Source organism: Amphiura filiformis, chromosome 17 (assembly GCF_039555335.1).
Source record: "Amphiura filiformis chromosome 17, Afil_fr2py, whole genome shotgun sequence".
NCBI classification, from domain to species: Eukaryota; Metazoa; Echinodermata; class Ophiuroidea; order Amphilepidida; family Amphiuridae; genus Amphiura; species Amphiura filiformis.
The window spans coordinates 21,088,079-21,109,419 of record NC_092644.1 but is presented as its reverse complement, the minus strand read 5'-3'; the positions used below and the strand labels follow the sequence as shown (position 1 = coordinate 21,109,419).

Sequence of the window (21,341 nt, the reverse complement as noted above, 5' to 3'; positions counted from 1 at the left end):
CTCCTAGGCCCTTCAAGGGTTTCTGATGTTCATAAAATTTAATTCTTTTGTCTTTTCTTGAAATATAAAATGTTTTGAGTAAAACGCTCGAAACAGAATTGCTCTGTGACATTCACTTCAAGAGAAATTCCCTTTCAAAGTTACATGGTGGATTCCGAAAATAGGCAAATTTTCAACATTTTGACCATTCATGCTTACTCTTCTATATTTGCATTAAATTCCAATTCTCTAGATAGTTTTTGACCTTCCATCTGATGAAATTCGGTTTTAAATGAGAGTAAATCACGTTTCACAATTGCATGGGTCTACTGTTAATGATTTATAACAATCACCCCCCCGCCCATATAAAACCAAGATTTGGCAGCTTTAAACGGCACGCACCGATTTGTCACCTTCCGCCCAAATTGCTTTAAATCCAAGAAATCTTGTTTTCACACAATTTGTGGCAATTTCTTGAACTTTGAAGGCCTCTGGGGGTATAATCTTAGCGCAATTTGCATCTAAAACGCATTAAATATATTCACTAACATATAAACTATCTATTTAAATCGAAAAAACTGCAATTTAATCAAAAGCCATTTCAATTTTGGCTGAATCTCTGAAAAGCACGGTTTTACTCCTAGGCCCTTCGAAGGGCGCACACCACTAAATAATTGTCCCATTGAAATACGTGTAAAAACACCAGTTTTATTTGCTCGTTTTGAGGCCTTTTCGGCACATTCTGAGAAATTTAAGGATAACCAGTCGATTGCAAATCGATGAAAGTTTAACATATGTTTCAATGTATGGGTAGTCTTCCGTCTCGTTTTCCCGGTAGGAGCGGCTAAACAGCGCCCTCACTGTTTTTGACATGCTCTCATGACTGTAAACCCGTTTCTGCCCATTTTTTAATACGCGGACCTATTTTCTCGATAATTATAAAATGCGACTTTTTTTAGTGATTCAAATTCATGCACAGGCTTTACACTTTTATTTAAGCTATCATTCGCTACTCTTTCTGATTATTAGTCCAAAGAGCAGCCCATTATACCTCAAAAACTTTCTGTATTTTACCGGAACTCAGTAGGGTTGCACAAATGGCGCATTGATTTAGTGGTGTGCTCCCTGGACTGTTTGTCGCGCGGTTTATGCATTGCATCCAGTGACTATTTTCCCTATAAAAAAGTATCGTTTTGAAAATAACGTCATGATATTACATGCACGTAGTGTTCGTTAAACTATCAAAATATATGTTTCTTAAATATAATGCCACTGTGTTGTTGTTTTTGTTACAGTCTGTATATAGTTTATTTGCAATGTCCTGATATTCAAAATGAAATGTCTTTACTTGCTGGTTCTTGAACATGTTTGTAAGAATCTCAGTATAGATTGTTTGCAAGTTGTTATGCCTCGTAGACGGGAGCTAGGACTCCTGTCGTATTTGGTTCTTCCAACGCAGGAGTGGACGTCCTCTTCCTCTTGGTGTGGTAATCTCCCGGGATAATCTGTTGACAGGTATTCCGACAAGAGACGTCGTTTGGACAAAAAATCTGTAATAGTTATAATGTACAAATTTGGTTGATTTTTTTTCCTTTCAAACCTGATTTTTTGGCATATTTGTAATGTTATCACGAACTTACACTTAACTGGAATCGGCCACATTTAATGTGATTGTAGAACAACAAAGCAATTTTGAATTAATGTCTTAATAAAACAATATCAAAATCCCCATAGAACAAGAGTAAGTGGGTTTCTCTCATTTAACCTTATCATTTTGGCATAAAATGACTAGAAAACCTTCCTGACAGTTGTTGCGATTAATTACTATTAATAACATTTTATAATTTTTGGCAGAGAATAATAAAATAAAAATTTGACTGAAATCATATATTATGGCTTTAAAGCTGGGCACGAATTTCCACATCTCATCTCTCAACGATTCAATGATCAGTATGATACACCAAGGGTGGAGCGGAGACACATCATATCAAGGACGGACTTCCAGTTTGTGGTTTAGTAGATTTTGTGAGAGTCTATTAGGCACAGTTAGATTAGAAGGATGAAGGCAAGATCCTGGTCTTAAAAGACCTTCACAAGTTGTTTGAGCAGAATCTTGTTTTGCAATGTCCCCAAGCAGCAAGCCAACTACGTCTTTTTGCATTTTCCTCCACAGACGGAACATTACTCTGTTGAATATTTTCAACTGGTGCATCATCTAGGGTCGTCTGTAATAATTTTGAATTTAGTTGGGATGACCTTCATACCCCATTTCTCTATCCAATTAGCTACAATTCATCTGTGGCGTCCTGGAGACTGTCAAAAACAATATCCATCACGGTGGTGTCATATCCATGATAGCAGGTATTGTTTATTCTGACATTGCCCATCTTGACACCTGTGTCAAATCATTGTCAATCTTTCATAACAAACTCCAGGAAATGCTTAAATAGATCTAGTGGTGGCAGTAGGCATCTTTGCCTTACCCCAATTCCAACAATAAACACCCAGATATCTTTCCATTGATAATCATAGCACATTTTGTTCTGATGGTACTTGACTCTGATGTGATTGACTAGTTTGCTATCGACTCCAAATGATCTCAGTCATTTCTAAAGAGCTTCATGCCAGATGGTGTCAAAGGCCACTTTGAAATCTTTCCAGTGGATTAGAGACATGTCTCTCCTTAGCTTTCTCCAAAATTTGTCTGGCAATATATACAGCATTGTGAGGTTCCCCTGGCTTGGCTCTTTTGAATACACATTGGGTCTCAGCACAGTCTCAATTGTCTTCAAATGTGTTCTGATATTCTGTTAAGGACCATCTTGAAGAGAAAACTGCCTGACCAAAATTTGACATTAAAACCATAACCCAGATCTCAGCCTCTCTGGGGGCCAGTTCAAGTAGTTATTGCTATATCCTTCACAGAACATATTCAAGCATTATTTTTAGATTCTAGCACATGCCACAGGCATTAATTTTGGCTGTTTTAGGAGTTAACTGCCTGTCCAAAATGATGGGGGAGGGGGGGGGGAGGAGGGAGATTACGTGGATAAATAATGCCCTGACTGGAATAATAAAGTGCTTTTAGCAATAAACAAGAAATGTCTGTAATAAGATATGGTGACAAAATTAATAATACACCAAGGCTTTTCTTGCCAATCATTCCTGTTCTGTTGTTTCTGACACATTATTTATTTGTCAAATAAAAATCACCTGGTTCCTTACAATCAATGTCAATCAGACAATTACACATCAGAACCATTTTGTTGACATTACAAAACGCCAAAGAGATTATACTCAATGAGTACCAACTCTAGATTGCACCGTATGTAAATCCACCAGCTTGGTTTGTCGCTCATGGATGGCAAATAGTGTATCTCCAGCATTTCTGGACAAGACCACAAAATCAAAAGATAATTTGGTGTTTAAGGTTAGCAGCTATTTTAACCTGTTACGTTTTGGTAGTTCAATGCATCTTGCGAACGGTAGTGAGCTTTGGCAAAAATTGCATTGATCATTTGATAGCGTGTAGAAGAATTCAAATATCATAGACATACTTTTGTAGGTCTTGTGGTTCTTGATTTATGTTGTAAAGAGGGCTGAAACAACAAAACGTTTGTAAAATGTGTTTGTACCTCATTAACAACAATAAATCGAGCAGCTTTTCAAAGTATATGACTTGTAGAATGAACTTTTGCAAAATATCAAAGTGTTTCAATAATACATTGATTTAAATAATGAACATTGATATTTTGGCTGCTTCGTCCAACAATATATTGTGTACCCTTAAGCTTTAGCATTACAAAGGATTAAAATGCAGCACATGTTTGGTGTAAGGTGTTAAGCAGTATTCAGACTTTTTATTGTACGTAAAATATTGTATGCAACATATCTACGTTGTTTAATCTATTACCATTCTATTTCCAGTAATGTTTAAGTTCTAACGAATGTTTGATGACGTAAAATCGATAATATATTTCTACTAGATATTACATGTAACATATTATCGATTTTTCGTCATCAAACATTCGTTAGAACTTAAACATTACTGGAAATAGAATGGCAATAGATTAAATAACGTATATATGTTGCATACAATATTGTACGTCTAATACTCGGAGTCTGTGGAGCGCTTTACATGCAGAACACAAACAATCACACACTTTGAATCATTATGTTCTCAGAATCTTCCTTCCTATACTTTGTACAGAGTTGAAGAGTCCAATATAATCAACACTTGGACTCAAAACTTGGACTGTGTTGGATAGGCTCACTTTTTCCCCCAAAATTTTGTTTTCAACAATTTTTTGACCAAAACTCATTTTTGACTTGCTCATTTTTTAACCAAAATCACAATTTTGACCAAAAATTACATTTTTGATCAAAAATCAAATTTTTGACCAAAAATCACAATTTTGACCAAAAATCGTGTTTTGACCAAAAAATCACACTTTTGACCAAAAATTACATTTTTGACCAAAAAATCACATTTTTTACCAAAAATCACAATTTTTACCAAAAGTCATGTTTTTACCAAGAAAAGATTCTGAAAACATAATAATGATAAAATTGATGGTTTTTCCACCCAATACAAAATTTATTGGTCTCGCTATGAGTTTTAAAATATTGGACTCGACTTCGTCCCGTGCAATATTTTAAAACTTATAGCTCGACCAATAAATTTGTGTATTGGGTTCAAACCATCCAATTTTATATCAAACGTTTTCCAGGGGCATAGCTCAATAATCCGGAGGTACTATATTTGGTCTCTGACATGCAAACATGGCAGACTCGGTACTCTTTGATTCTAATCTCTTTGTAATACACACATACATCATGTCTTCATGATTGATGTCATTAAGGTACAAAACAATTCTTTAATAAAACAAGAAATCCTTTTTTCATGATCAATAATTAAACAATGCACTTTTGCATGTGATTAAAACAAGCATCAAGTATAGGACTACTCCACATTCAAGATAAATACAGCACTAATTTTTTGGGATTAAAAAAAGATTATCATGTTCTGCAAAATTAAACATAGCTCAATCATAATCATTAATTTAGTCCTAACTGGAGATAATAGAAAAAGCTCACTATTTTACTAATTTCTTGAAAAAAGAGCCAAAAACATGCATTTTTGTTATGTTATCTGACAATCGTGTCACAAAAATCAAAGACTTGGAACAAGCCTAAGCATTCAAAATCATGAGTAGATGCTGCAATTTTGCTCTAATTCTCACTTTTTTGTGTTACTATAATTAAATAATTGGTTATAAAAATGAAACGTCTTTTCCAAAACCTAGAATGCATAAACTGAAACTGGGCTTGATTGTCACAGCATACGAAAAACACCCTAAAAACGCATGTTTTTGGCCCTTATTTCCAAAGATTGGCCAAATATTAAAATTCTACTTTTATTGCCAGTTAGGACAACTAAAGGATTAGGATTTACCTAATATTTTTTATCCCAAAGTCAAATTTTAATATTTTTGCAATTTGAGGCTAAATGGGCAAAAAATGTGCAATCTTGCATGTTTTCTTACAACTGTAGTAACAAAAATCTAAGACTTGGCATAAGTCTAAGCTATCACATTAGCAAATTAAGCAAATGATCCCCTCCCACATTTCTCAACAAAAAAAAAGTTGAGATTTTCATACCACTGGAAGCCTCTGGCTACATGTTTATGTACAAAACATTTCTTACAGATTAATTCGTTTAGCAAAATTGTAGTGAAATTTGAATTATGTTCTGGTATATAACAAAATTACAACACATTGTCTATGGAGCAGTGTAATACACATTATCATGCTTAACTCGCAAAAGCAAAATCAGAATCAACTGAAATTTTGGGAATAAGCTATTTTCGTGGATTTCTACTGAAATATGTCATAAAAATAGGATGCTTGGTTCAAGAAATACTCTTCATATTTGACCAATTTTTGGAAATTAGGGAAATGATGTTTTAATCTTGTACAAAGACTAATATCAGGCTATGCATTCTAAATCTTGGAAAATACTTATGATTTTTTTATACTCAATTATCAAATTTAATATAAAATATTAAAATCAAGAGTAAACCTAGCCTATAATCAAGATTGTGCTTGTTAGACTTGTGTCAAGTCTGTGGATTTTGTGACAGCAATTATAAGAAAACATGCAAACTGGCCAAACTTGTATTGCCAGTTAGTCTAACAAAGGGGTTAAGATTGTGCTAAATTTCATTTGTCAAACAGGATATTTGTTTGATCAAAATTTTTTTAGTGCTGTAGTTTTCTGGAATCGGCCAGAGTAATCATGTTTACCGACTTAATATACAAAATATTACAGTTTTAATAATCATCAGTATACACACTTAATGTGGATATGACTTTCTGAGTAAAATACTGTGTAAATACAATTTGGTCCTACAATTTAACCTTGATCACTCACACCGCTATAAAAAATACTTCTTTACACAAAACGTTGATTGCTTCATGGTTCAATGATTTCATGGCATTTGATTTCTTACCAGTCACGTACCACTCATACCCAAAAGGGGATTCCCCGTCTGTGAAAATATGACACCTTCATGCCATTATGCATTGATCACATTCCTCTCGCTTAAAAGGGCATTTCGTGATCCACAGCCTCATCCCTCCACTTTTCTCAAATTTTTATATCACTGAAACCTCTGGCTACATAATGTTTATGTACAAAATATTTCTTGCAGATTAATTCGTTTAGCAAAGATATCGTGAAATTTGAATTTCGTTCTGGTGCACCAGAACGAAATTACAACGCATTGTCTATGGAGCAGTGTAATACACATAATCATGCATAACTTCATGAACGCAAAAATCGGAATCAACTGAAATGTTGGGAATAGGTTTTTTTCGTGGATATCTAATGAAAAATGACATAAATAGAGGATGCTAGGATCACGAAATACTCCTTTAAGCAAAAAAAATAAGGGTATGTTTGGCCTCACTTGGTTTGAAAAAAAAAGAGGTTGTTCGATCGATTGATTACTTTTTTACATGATAAAAAAGGTAAAAGGCTAAATAATATGTTAAAGCTTGTGATATATTTTGTTTAAAAACATTAATTTTCGGTCACTTAGAATGCAAAAATATAGACTACATAAAAAAGTGTTTCTGGATTTTCAGATATTAGGTTCTGTATTCTTTTGTACAGTAAAAACTTTTTTCCCAGTTTTCAAGGGTTGTTCAATTGAGGCCAAATATTCACTTTGTTTTTGGCCATAGATGAGAGAATGGGGGGATTTAAATATTCTTGGGGAAAAATCTCCATTTCTCCTTTTCGTATTTGTACATATACATTTTACATTCCCCTTTTTTCATGGAAAATAAAAATCTGACTCCCGTAACAAAATGAAAATTTAAAAACGGATTAAAAAGGGTATTGATCAAGGAACAAATGTACCAAAAAAGTAGATCATATTACAAGGTAAAAACATGTGAAAAAATTCTTTTCTTATGAACAATAATATAAAAAGTGCTATTGTGTTATTTACACTGTTTGAGTAAACACAAAGCTGGGCAGCCATGCTTGATTGGGTGACCCCTATCTAACTTCCCATTGACTCTTGTATTTGGGTTTATATCCAATTTGGACAATAGAGGTTATCCATGTTCTATAAGCTGCATGTCCTATCAACAACTGCTATACCTTGTTTAGGACATTCTAAAGAAGTACCTGCATGTGCAACCATGACTGTTTCAAAATAGCCCGCCAAAGTCATGCAGGTAACTCCAAGGTCGTGCATTGAATTAGTTTGAATGAGGAATACTACGGGAACCAGTGCCTTTTGTTAGAAGTCACACATGAGTGAAGTGGATAACCTCTATACCTGGGTGACTATTTATAGCAATTATGCTTTATCTGGTTATTTCCAAGCATATATTCAAAGTTTGATTTTTACAAAGGCAGCTTAAAAAAAAACAGCAATAAAATATAAACAGAAGAGAATAGTCTCAAACTATTATGTTCAAGATGATGTACACAGTCATTAAATTTAAACCCCTAAAACTTAAGACCAAGACTTCTCACAGGGGACAGCCGTCTCCTGGCTACATCACTGTTTCCACTAGAATACAATGTTTCTACTTGCAACAAAAAGGTAAAATGCAGATTTCTAAAATTTGAAGGTGTTATGGCATGCCAAATCACTGTTATAAGACTTACACTCGGTACAATGATGAATTTCTTTTAATTCAACCAATTACTTCACAGAGTGTTATAATTCAAGATTATTTATCTGTTCCAACTCCAGTGACACCTCATACAAATAGTCCTGGGTATGATTAGGCCTATATTCACTGGAGGGGCATGAAACTAGCATTACAGCCCTGATATCAAACTAAAATGCTCTTTAATGCATCCAAAGGTCCAGGGAAATGAATGATGTGGCACTGTAGCCTCGGTTCGAGGGAGATGGGGTTTTTTTTTCCCGATTTTTTTTTTTTTTTTTTTTTTTTTTTTTTTGCTTCTCGATTTATTTTTTATTCATGTGTCTTCATATCCTGTCCACCCACCTCTGATCTGTACATGATAATATATAGGGCAACAAGAAAGAATTAGAAGGAGCTTATAATACACTGAGAACTTTACAGTGTTGTGAGTAAGACATAAAAACTGATTGGAATCAGCAATTTTCTCTGGTTATTTCTCAGAACCATGACAACTAAGAGAGGTAGTAATCTGATATTATCATGTACAGATCAGAGGTGGGTGGACAGGATATGAAGACATATGAATAAAAAATAAATCGAGAAGCAAAAAAAAAAAAAAGAAAAAAAAAAGGAAAAAAAAAAAAAAAAAAAGGAAAAAAATAGAAAGAAAAAAAAAAATCACCATCCCCAGAGCCCAGAAGCCTCGAACCGAGGCTAGTGGCACTGGAGCTGGAATAGATAAAATAATATACAATGTTGTATTATTTGGGAGAAGTGTTTACAGATTAAACCTGGACAACAATTATACATATTGATTCTAGAAGTAGTTCACCATATTAGGTGAAATATATATAAACTTGGAAAATTCCAAACATTCAAACATTCAAAAAGATATTAAATTGAGAAGAAAATGTTTGAACAGTAACAATCTGTGTAACACTAAGTCTACATTAATCCACAAAACAACATAATGTGATGTCCCTATATACAGGCTCAGTCTGATAATCCCCGGTTCAACTATACAGGATTCCAGGAAAGAACGGCACTCTTTTGCTTGTGGTGAGTTTACACAGTAGGGTGGGGCGAAAAACACCTTTTTTCTCGGATCGACTTGGAACTCTCAGAGAATTTTACTAGGGTACATACTACTATTGTGCTAAAATATCAGTAAGATCGGAGCATGTTTCGCCCAGGCAGTAGATTTTCAAAACATCCCTACTTATTTGCTATTTCTTACTGAATAACTCTATGTAGAGAAATCAGTAGAAACAACCTGGGAAAAGTAGGCATTGAGATGACATTGTAGCCAATATTAAACAATTTGGGTAGTTTGTTTAAACCCTCCTGAACATCACCAAATAGCAAGCAGTCTCCAATTGGTTACCATTATTTTTTGCTAAAGACATGCATTTGGTTAAATATTGATGAAATTTGAGATGCTAAATTAAGGGGTAGGGGTAGCATTATGGAGCATTTCCCCAGTTCTACTGAGTCAAATTTCACATGAGATATGATTTTAGAGCAGCTCTGACTTGACCAGGGGTTAAAGGGTCATGTGACGCCTGATTTGTAGTAATTTTCAAGATTGTGTGACCTTTTGACCTCTGGTCAAAACATGGATAGCCGAAAATCATATATCATTTATATTTGGCAATGCTGCAGTTCATATCTATGCAACAATACTACATTTGGGAAATTTGACTGAGTAGAACTGGGGAAATGCTCCCCCTACCCCTTAATATAGCAACTCAAATATCATTAATATTCAACTTATATACATGTCTTAAGCAAAAATAATGGTAAGCAATAATAACGTTGAAGTTGAAGTTGAAGGTAACCAATTGGAGACTGCTTGCTATTTGGTGATGTTCTAGAGGGTCCAAACAAACTACCCAAAGTGTTTAATATTGGTTAGGATAGCATCTGAATGCCTACTTTACCCAGATTGTTTCTACTGATTTCTCTATATAGAGTTATACAGTAAGAAATAGCAAGAAAGTAGGGATTTTGTGAAAATCTACTGCCTGAGTGAAACATACTTCAGATCTTACTGATATTTCAGCACATAGTATGTACCCCCAGTAAATTTCTCCGAGAGTTCCAAGTCGATCCGAGACAAAAAGTGTTTTTCGCCCCACCCTATTACACAGTGTAAACATGGAAGTGGGGTTCTCATTGGCTAATTCAATTGTTCAAAATTTAATTAATTTGGTTATTCTTTGCCAAATATTTTTAGTAACAACTGTCAGTAAGTTTTATGGTCATTTTAAGCCAGCCTATTGTGGTAAAATGACAGAAAACCTACTTATTATCTTAGCCGCTTAACTGTGGTGTTATATGGGGGATTTAAAGTCATAATATCACTTTAATTCAAACTTGCTCTGTTGTTCTAAAAATACAATTAATTTGACTGAATCCAATTAGGTGTAGTAAGTTGGGAAATGTGTAAACATTACTAATATGCAAAAAAAAATCAGGTTTAAAAATAATTGGCCAAACTCATTTTAAAAGATTATATACATTATGGCTTTAACAAAACAAAATATTCAAAATGAAGGTGTGATGAAAGGACTTCTTTGAAGTCTCCCATACAAGCTGTATCAAAATGATGGGTACCCATCACCTTTGTTGTCTAATGAAGAGCCTGTTTCTTTCAATTTCAAGATTGGATCCTCTTGAAATGACTACAATTTACAGTTTTGTGATCTTTTATTACATAAATCTACAAATCAGATGCACATTAGGCTGCATTTTGATGTGGCAGTCAAGATTCTGCTTATTGGATATTGACGGGTACCAATCATTTTGATACACCCTGTATAATTCACATTCTGGATTCAACATGATGAAATAACTTCATTAAAGTCCCTACCACCTATACCGACCTTAGAATTCCATCTACTAGTATAATGCCTCTATAGTTTGATCAGCTCAAAATCGGTGGGCCTTATAACATCACAGATTATTCAAGAATTGTCCTGTGACATCTTGCCAGAAATATCACAAGTCATTAATTCAACTCCTATACTTTTTTACTTCAATTAACACTCACACACTACTCCCCATTCCAGAAAAATACAGAGCTAATTTTTTGGGATTAAAAAAAATGATCAGGTTTTGCCAAATGAAGCATAGCTTAATCCTAATCCTTTAGGTAGTCCTAACTGGCAATTAAAGTAAAATTTTAATATTTGGTCAACTTTTGGAAATAAGGGCCAAAAACATGCATTTTTATGGTGTTTTTCGATCTTTTTTGTATTCTGTGACAGTCAGGCCCAAACACTTGAACAAAGACTAATTTCAAGCTATGCATTCTAATTTTTGGAAAAAACATTTTCCAATCTTTTTCATAACCAATTAGCAAAAATAACATATAATGTTAAAATTATAAGCTAACTCTTAGCCTATACTCAAGATTTTGAATGCTTAGACTTGTGCCAAGTCTTACAATTTTGTCACTCCGATTGTAAGAAAAAATGCAAAATTGCATGTTTTTGGACCATTTTACATCAAATTGCAAAAATATTAAAATTTGACTTTTATTGCCAGTTAGGACTAACTAAAGGATTAGGATTTAGCTAGGTTTCATTTGGCAAAACAGCATAATATTTTTAATGCCAAAAAATTAGTACTGTATTTTTCTGGAATAGGGAGTAGACCAAACAGGCCAACTACATCACTCTAAATGTGGGTCTACTTTGTGGTGTAGTTGGTAAAAGCCTAACAGTTCCCACCAATTACGAGCTGATCAAACAATAAATAAGTGGTTTTTTTTACGAAGGTAGATGCCCTCTACAAAAATATTGCAATTGGTCTTACAATAATACAGGTTTGTATAGCTGCCTATATCAGTAATATCGTTGCTCAAACTCCGGGCTCAAACTCCAAATAATGTTTTTGTGGAGGGTTTCTGCTTTCGTCTCTTTCATAAAAAAAAAAACTCATTTAGAGGCAATGTGCTTGAAGATGGAATTCTACAAGAAGTCACATTCTGTATTTCAATGCACTTTGCAAGTTTTGAGCAACTTTGTTGAAATTGAAAGTAGATTTAAGTAGCAAACAAATTACTCAGACCATAGTACACAAGTTATAATTTTGGAAAAAGCTGCAAATCAATATCACAAAGATTCCCAAGATAATAATTTTGAAGAAGATAATTTTGCAAGAATCAAGATTGATTTGCAGAGTTTGCAATCTCATTCAAACTTAAAGGTACCTGTTGTGTCTTACTGAAGTCACTAGCTGCAAAACATATACCCCACTTCACAATTAACTTTTGAATGGTGTTCCTAGTTCTACTTTGAAGCAAAAGTCTCATATTTGTGATGCGATCAAGCAAAATGAGTCGGATGGCGGGAATATTGATTATGAGATATAATCAATAATAGTATTCAGCTTCCTTTGTATTTTATTGTTCTGAGCAACACTAAAATGGTTATATCTCTGGAACCATAGGTCTAATTATAATGGGGTTTTCAGCAAAATAAAGCTCTGAGAATGGCTCATATAATGAGATTGAAAACTGAAATTTGATTTTGATCGACATCAGACTCATTTTGCTTGATCGCATCACATTTTGCTTCTAATTAACTGGCGTGACATGTCACATTGAAGTGTTTGACATACTTTCACTCTGAAGTAACTAAACTTCAGTTCACCTCAAGTTTGGTAATGACATCACTGTTTATTTGCGACTGCACCACATGTGTGACGACAAACTATCCTTGTACATGATGTGCATGTATGCTCTTCGTGATTAACTTAATTGTGTGATTTGATACTTAGACCAGCAAAATATACACTTACATCACTGCCAAACTTGAGTTAAAAATTAGATGACAACTCAGCTACTCAACACACTTTTGAATGGTATTGTGAGTTCTACCTTGTGGCAGAAGTTTGTATGAACTTTTTCTACTTGTCTCCTTTATTATTTTTTCCATGAAGTTTGTATTGTTGCTCAAAATCAACTAGCATAGCAAAAACTCACTGCAAAATTTAATACAGATGTACCACTCAATAAAATTTTGAATAGATTTCTTAGTGGTCCTCATTTTGCTCTAACTCAATTGGTGTGATATTTCACTACAAAATTGGATAGAGACAACAGCTCACTCGACACACTTTTGAACCGTGTTCCATTTCTGTAGGCTGCAATACCGTAAAAACTCGATAGTTAGCATATGTGCTTACTATCGAGCGCTTTTAAAACATGCAAACATGAAGTGCCCCATCCACAAAAGTGCAAAGGGTTTTGAGCAAATCATCGATACACTTAGTTATATGAACAAGTAAACCTGCAAATTTGTGTGTCAACCTCATCAGCTCAGTTGGTAAAGCACCAGACTTTGGTACAATTTCATGTTTTCAAAAGTGCTCGATAGTAAGGACTTATGCAAACTATCACGTTTTTACCGTATTGTTCCAACATCCAACAGGTATGTGATGTACTGTAGACAAATGTAATAGAAATGATCCAAGGTATCACAGTTGAGGTATTTCCTAGTTCTACTTTCACAATAGTCTTTTTTGTTCCAAATCCAATGGTACATGATGTGTTCAATAGCCACAGGTTGTAATACATGATGGAAATCGATGGGATAGAAATGATCCAAGGCATCAAAGTTGACCTGACATTTGCGAGGTATTTCCTAGTTCTGCTCTTACGATGGCTTTTGTTTGTTGACTCAGTACTTTGCAATTGAAAGTAGCAATAGGCTGGTTGAATGAACTCTCTGAAAAATAATGAGAATTAGAAAGTTGAAAATTTTTTGTGATAATATCAAAACTTGGCATAACTACAGAGTAGGCCTACTCTGTTGCCCTGTGCATTTTCTGGTTATAGCGAAAGGGATAAGGTTAGGTTTAAGGCTCGGGTTAGGATTAGTGTTCAGGTGTGGATGGTATTTTCAAATCCTTCAATGTTCATAACAGAGAATGAATTAGGATACTAGTTGGGTACTGATGGGAAAATATCTATGGAGGTCTCTATCTATATAGTTTGATCAGCTTGTAATCAGCGGGCCTTATAACATCGCGGATTAATATCAATTAATTTTATTTTGAAAATTGCCTTGTGACACCTCGCCAGAAGCATCACAAAATAATAATTGTCCTATACTTTGTCTTCTTTATTTAACATGCACAATATACATCATTGTTAAACCGTGATGAACAAGAGTGAAACATGATTGAGTCCTTAAATGAATAATGCAACTCACCACACAGCTGTGCTATTGGTATGAGCTGTAACACTTCCCTTTCAGTTGATCCTACTGGACTGCTAGCAATGACGTTGTACACTTCCCATAGGTACTGTATTACAAAATATATGAATATGTCATGCATTAGACATTACACTTCCGATTACGCGAAGTCGCAGCGCATGTCGCACCTCTTCAGACAAGCGTCAACGCGGTGATCTTAGCAACAAGGCACTCCGTACATACAAGATGGCGGCATTGACATCACAATGACTACCTCTATTATAATGGATTCTATAGTGCAAGGATACATTTTTTTAGTTATGCAATCATTAGATGCTTAAATCCTGGCATCCCCCTAGTCTCGGTCCCAGCCGATTTGTGCTCCTTCGTCACTAAACAAACCGTCTGGCGACAACCTCATAGTACGTCTTTTCTGATTGGCTGAACATCAACTCCCTAAATACTGGCGGTAAAATTTTGCTGTCAATCAACGCTGGGCTTCGGCGCATGCAGTCGTTGATGGACAGCTATGCGATTACATAAATCCACACAATGTATGTGAGTACGCGCTGCAAGTCGATAAGGTGATATTGGTGCCTCAGTGGCTGCTATTAGCTAGCGTACATTTTTCGTCTGCGGTATCTACAAAGACTACAAATAGTGGAGGGTCTATGATGTTTAGTGTCACTTACACAAGTCACATCCTATAGCCAATTGAAAACAGTTTTATTTGAAAATCCATTAACCAATCAGCGATTTTCATTTCGGGGTTGTCGCCAGACGGTTTGTTTAGTGATGGAGGAGCACAAACCGGCTTGGGCTGAGACAAGCATCCCCCAAAAAAGAATCCTCACCAGTGTCTCACATATCCTTACATGGGCTGGGGGAAGTACTCAAATAGTGCATAATTTGTATAACTTAGTTCATCAATTACTACCATTCTTACCTGTGTTAACGCTGAATAAGCCCCTCTATAAGACTGACAATAAATGTTAACTTCATATTTTAAACCATCTCCTTGTGGTGTTCCAAGTAGTGTAACCTAAAACCAATATAGATGAAGATCACAATAAAATATTACTGACACAATCACACAAATTTTTACTTCTCTGTATTAAGTAAGGAGGATTTTTTACAAACAACATTCAACAAGTGCAGTAAGTATTCCCTTGAAGCAAGTCATTTCCTCCATTCAAATTTCATAGAAATCCCATCACCCTTTACTAATTTGAACTCAGATGACCCTTGGTGACATTGAAATGACCTTCCAAAATGATGATCATTTCAATCAAATTGCTTGATAATCCAGCATGCTTTACATACTTAACCTCAAATGACCCCAGATGACCTTGCAATTAACATTTTTGTGAAGGTCTGCTTTTATCAGTTATCGTAGGAAAAGCAGAATGCCAACGTTGCAATCCAGTTTTCTGTACTCAGATGACCAAAAAATCGTATTTTGCACCCCAAAACCACATTTTTGAAAATTTGCACTTTTTCTACAAATCACATATTATTTTGTGCATCTTGCGCTGTGAATCTTTCCTATTCTTCACAATAAAACTCCATTTTGTGGCATATTCATCCTTATAACATTGTTTTCTTTCAAGTTTCTTCCCATCTTTGGATGCCATATTATTTACGTTTATGGTGTCACACACAAACGAAAAGTCGAACACAAACACAGCTAGTGCCTCGTTACAAGCATGGACCAGCATAGCGCTCACATCTACTATGTCGAAGTACTATTTAAGACAAGCGTGCTTATTGGTCAACAAGGCCAAATTGATCATTGTTTACAAAATATCAACTAATCAAACGACAGCTACGTTACCATGTAATCAAACAAGTCAAATGATGTCAGTTCAGATTGGTAGTCAACTACTGCAGTCATTTATCTTTTTGAGGCATGACATATTATTATTTTGGTCAAGATTATTGAATACCATATTTTTCTGGCGTTGACTGTACCATCATAGTTTTCATGTTTTACCATACTTAATACGGTGAAACCGTACTAGTTGGAATGTCGGCAAACGGTAAGAACAACTAGATTGCATACCTGAGTGAATATCTTGTGTAGTATATACAAAACTCCAACAGAAAACCTTGTCAACAGTGTAGGGACATGTAGCACAAGGACTCCACCTATCCGTAGAGACTGTACTGCCAACAGCAGAGATGCAAATAGTTTTGTTCTAGCCTGCAATTCAGCTTGGGTTGGGAGAGGACAATCATATTCATTGCAGTCTACGTACATCAGAGGAAGCTTCAGAGATTGCAAGCTGCTGCCGAGCCTAGAAGGGGAAAAGATACAAAGTGTAATTATTGTTTTGAGATATGCGTAAGGGGTAGGTTCAGGATTTGACCTTTTGTATTGAAGATATACATGAAGTTTCATAAAATTTTAGATCTTCTGGAAACTTCATAATATATATATCTTCAATAGGAAAGGTCAAAATTTTCATATGATCGGTTTTTCATCCCAGCTAGCTACATACATGTTAAGTATATATAATTAGATTTATAAAGTTTACTTTGAGGACTGTTAAATGTCAAAAATGTAAGTTCTTAATAATTTGCCATCAAATTTGTATTATATCGCAAGTCCCACAAAAAAATACTGTGCAAAAGTGGATGACTGAGCCCTCAATTAAGAACATTTGTAAATCTGGCACTGCTCCAACAACAGTTTAATGGTCAACCAGCACTGAATCTGTGCAGTCACATATACAATATTGGATTTGCACATAGTCAATGAGAGCAGACTTATATCCTGTTCCCTTTTGTCCATTTGCCATTTCGCCTTTATCCCATCCACAAACCTAGCCACTAATTCATACACTCTTAGAACCATATTGCTAATCCGAATAGCTGTTAGAAAAATATGTGTGCATTATTGAGTCCAATTTCTCTCTCAACAGATGATATGCAATTATTAATCTATAATTACAGCACCATAATCTCAGTCTTAATCCTTACCCTAAGCCTACTAATATCTGCCTAACGGGACAAAATAACTGATTGGGAGATGACCTGGCATTGAAGACAGATGCAATGTACTCTTACCTGAGCATAGCTTGATAGTCTGTGAGATGTTCAGCTTGAAGTACCCATGACTGCTCACTTTGCATCAAATCTACTGATACATGATCTACCACTTCTATTGCACTTGTATCATCTGTATTATATTGCACCCTTAGAACCTGCATTGAAAAACAAATTAAACCATCACTATTGACTACTATTATTGTTCCTCACAGGATTTTATTTCAAACTAGCTACTGTAATCACTCGATAGTTAGCATACGTGCCTTCTATCGAGCGCTTTTGAAAACATGCAAACATGAAGAGTGCCATCCACAAAAGTACCAAAATAAGTAGAGGGTTTTGAGCAAATAATCGATACACATAGTTATATACGAACAAGTAAACCTGCAAATTTGTATCTGAACCTCATTAGCTCAGTGGTAAAGCGCCAGACTTTGGTACAAATTCAGAAGAGCGAAGTGGGCGTGAGTTTGAGACTTGTTAGAAACGTTTCTATTGCTTTATTTGTTTCAATTGTTTGTTTTTGTTTGTTTGTTTTTGTTTTTTGGTGTAGTTTTTTTTGCTTTGTTTTTCATTGTGTTTCTTTTTTTGTTTTGTTTTTTTATTCATATTGGGCTCATGGGTTATTCATTCAACACTTTAGACACACGATCCAAACAATCACCACACGAAGTATATGGCACTCGAAGGCATACCAAAATAGCGTGATCCGGTAACCAAGAGAATTACATAACCACTTCGATAGCGAATTCCAACGAGTGTCCTTGACTATGTTTCAGTGGTCATGAAAGGATTCAAAAGATAACCTCTGCATTTGGAAGTTTGTGTTTGTTTTATTCTTAAGCCCAAGAGTGTATTAAAATTTCAAAAATTTCAAATACATGTAAGGCATATTTTTACTGTATATCAAAAATGATTAGTCAATCATGATCAATAACAGTGTTTGATTTATAACCGGCAATGAGCATCGGTTCGGCAAGCAGGGTGCTCTATCCTTAATTACCTTGTTACAATAGTGTTATCATCAGGATTTACTCATTTCAACATATTTGATTCCAACCTACCTTAGCTAGGCATCCACTGTGAGTTTTGAGTTGTTGTACAAAGTGATCATGGGCTACCGAAAGCAAACAAATGCAAGGAACGACTGCACCACCACTTAACTACAGGGAGAACAAACGATATACTCATTAAATATGAAATATAAATTTGATTGATATTTGGTGCATTAAAGTAGGGCTGTAATGGATGTAACACAGTCATAAAAAGAAATAAACAAATAATGCACATCAACTCTGGCAATTACTGCTTCCAAGCCTATTTAAAGGTTCAGTCATCACCTTCCTGGAAAATACTCAATTGATATTCCAGTTACCGTAGGCTAGAGGTCACACTTTTTTTAACCAGCATTTGGAATTACAAGAAAATGAAATATATCATCAACGAAATAGAAGTATTGTAAACTGATTCAAAGTCGGATAGTATTTATTACATGTAACAGACAAGAGTTGACTATATTCTTACCTGCCTTAAGCTTCCCAAATTTTCTTCAAGGACTTGCATTGCAGGCTGAAGATCACTCACTGGAGAATTTGGATCACATCTACTTGTGCTTTCTGCACTGGTATATTGCTTAAACGACTGGGGAAAAACATTCAATATATGTGTTGGAAAAAAAAAAGTACCGTATTGGTCCGAGTATAGTCCCACCCGTTTTTTATGTGAAAATTTTTCACAATTGGGGGTGGGATTATACTCAATTTCAAAAAAAAAAAAAAAAAAATTTTTTTTTTTTTTTAAGTTTATTTTTCGGTTTTGGAGTGTCCCTGGACCTAGACCTAGATGCTAGGATCATTCATGGTTGACCTAAAAAAAATTAAAAAAAAAAATTTTCAAGATATTTTGTATTTTTAATATGAAAATTGATACTTTTTTTCATGTCATACTCTATTAATGATTTCAAAATGCATTCAAATTCAATGCATTTTGAAATCATTAATAGAGTATGACATGAATACAAATTATCAATTTTCATATTAAAAATAAAATATCTTGAAATTTTTTTTTTTTTTTTTTTAGGTCAACCATGAATGATCCTAGCATCTAGGTCTAGGTCCAGGGACACTCTAAAACCAAAAAAAAAAAACTTTTAAAAAACAATTTCTGAAATTTTTCGTAAAATGGGGGGTGGGATTATACTCGAACGTGGGACTATACTCGGACGAATACGGTAATTTACACCTCTATATAATTATTCAAAATTTACTTTAAAAGATTTTGCTCCAAAATGTGTCTTTCAATATGGGCCTGTAAAGTAAGCTTACTGCTACTTAAGGCTTGTGATGGGGTTATGCCTGTGCACTATAATAAATCACCGCACTTTTTAAAATTTTGTTGCATCAGTAACTTTTATGACTAACCAGCCCATTTGGCCTGAACTGTTGAAAGCCCTAAATAATGTAGAATGAGTTTGGGCTGATACATAGTTCTAACACTAATTGGGACTCTTGAGTAGTAGCCAAATACATTACCTGTGACTGTTGGCAAGCCAAATTCCAGTCATCCAGCACACTAGCTGCACAGAATGGTGAACTATGTATGTGAGTTAAACGTCTGCCTTCAAGTAACTTCCAGCTTTCAATCTGCTTCCCGGTTAACTCTCTCATGTTCTGCAATATAAAATATGTGAATACAAAAGATGAATTAGTGAAAGCAATATAATTGTGGACAAATACACTGTAATCAGGGTTTTCAAATGTCTAACTAAAATCAACTTTTTTTTCTCAAGTGGTCTACTAGTCCAGGCTTAGGTAACAAAAAAAGATTGTTTGCTTGTTCACAGCCCACTTTTCTTACATGAGTTGGTTGGTCAATAAAAAACTTTTTCCTCTTTCTTTTCTAAAAGTGATCAGCATGCCAACGTTCATGCATTCTTACTCGGGTCTATAACTCGATAAAGGACTGGCATGATCTGACGCTTCAATTCTTGTCAACAACACTTTTGTTTGTACAGACTGACTCCTTTTTAAAATGCACAGTTCAAATACACTGCGGTCTATTGCACATTGAAGAGATGTGATGGTGCTGTCGCATTATGATAATATATACGATGGTGGCAAACATGAAGGTCATGAATTTTTTCAACAGAATAATTCTAGAAAAAAAGGTTTGGTGATCCGAATGTTTGGGTGGTCCATGAGACAAGGACAAGAAAACAATTTGTTGGGCATAACTGATGCTGTTTTTAACTATCTCACCTGCAACTTTTACACTCCACCCTGCACTTTCCTCTTCACTTTAGTCTATGTGCACACAGAACGAGTTGCTAGTTAGTTGTGGCGGCCTGTAAATTATCTCCTATGTACTCTTGTTTTAAACACCCTTTATTTACTCATCCATATGTGATACCATTCTATCCAGCCAAACTTTCCATATTTCTGCTGTTTTTATTGAATAAAAAGAGGGCCTGAACGCCTTACCACAGGAGGGCGTAAGATGATGGGATACACAATTAATATATGTGAGAATAGCAGATAAAGGATGCAGATCCAAGAAAATAATGATTAAAACATGAGGGAATCTGCTTTAATTCTGTATGGTGCTGATGGATAAGCTCAAAATGGAATAAGCTTATGATTGTACTCTTTCCTCTAGGTTCAACTCTCATAGAATGTACCAACTGTCAGTCACTCACCTGCAAGTCTTCTCTTAGATACTGCTCAACATCCTCTTCCCCATCCCTGTCCATGTGTGACACCAATTTATCTACCTATCCTTTCTGGCTGTCTTCCTCATAGAATGTACCAACTGTCAGTCACTCACCTGCAAGTCTTCTCTTAGATACTGCACAACATCCTCTTCCCCATCTATGTCCATGTGTGATACCAATTTATCCAGCCAGCCTTTCTGACTGTCTTCAACTCTCATAGA

At 35.0% G+C, this 21,341-nt stretch overlaps 1 protein-coding gene across 2 annotated transcripts; it reads right to left on the bottom strand.

Moving 5' to 3' along the window:
* Positions 1-13,071: 13,071 nt before the first annotated feature.
* LOC140137455 (cap-specific mRNA (nucleoside-2'-O-)-methyltransferase 2-like) lies at positions 13,072-21,341 on the bottom strand. 2 transcript variants are annotated; one of them, XM_072159148.1, is made up of 9 exons: positions 21,234-21,341; positions 19,943-20,080; positions 18,936-19,052; positions 18,476-18,574; positions 17,430-17,566; positions 16,423-16,657; positions 15,307-15,402; positions 14,376-14,469; positions 13,072-13,889 (listed from the first exon to the last, which is right to left on the bottom strand). In XM_072159148.1, the coding sequence occupies exons 1-9, from the start codon at positions 21,336-21,338 to the stop codon at positions 13,774-13,776; spliced, it is 1,137 nt and encodes a 378-aa protein (XP_072015249.1). In that variant the 5' UTR covers positions 21,339-21,341; the 3' UTR covers positions 13,072-13,773. The 2 variants fall into 2 exon arrangements, with proteins under 2 accessions (XP_072015249.1, XP_072015250.1); XM_072159149.1 differs by lacking the exon at positions 21,234-21,341 and adding an exon at positions 21,106-21,173.

Bases quoted from the DNA above. Each gene is read 5' to 3' on its own strand.
- LOC140137455 (XM_072159148.1), bottom strand. From the start codon at position 21,338: ATGAGAGTTGAAGACAGTCAGAAAGGCTGGCTGGATAAATTGGTATCA. The intron at 18,575-18,935 runs GTAAGAATATAG...TTCTCCCTGTAG, and splicing joins ATTTGGGAAGCTTAAGGCAG to TTAAGTGGTGGTGCAGTCGT. The intron at 15,403-16,422 runs GTATGCAATCTA...TATTGGTTTTAG, and splicing joins TACACAAGATATTCACTCAG to GTTACACTACTTGGAACACC.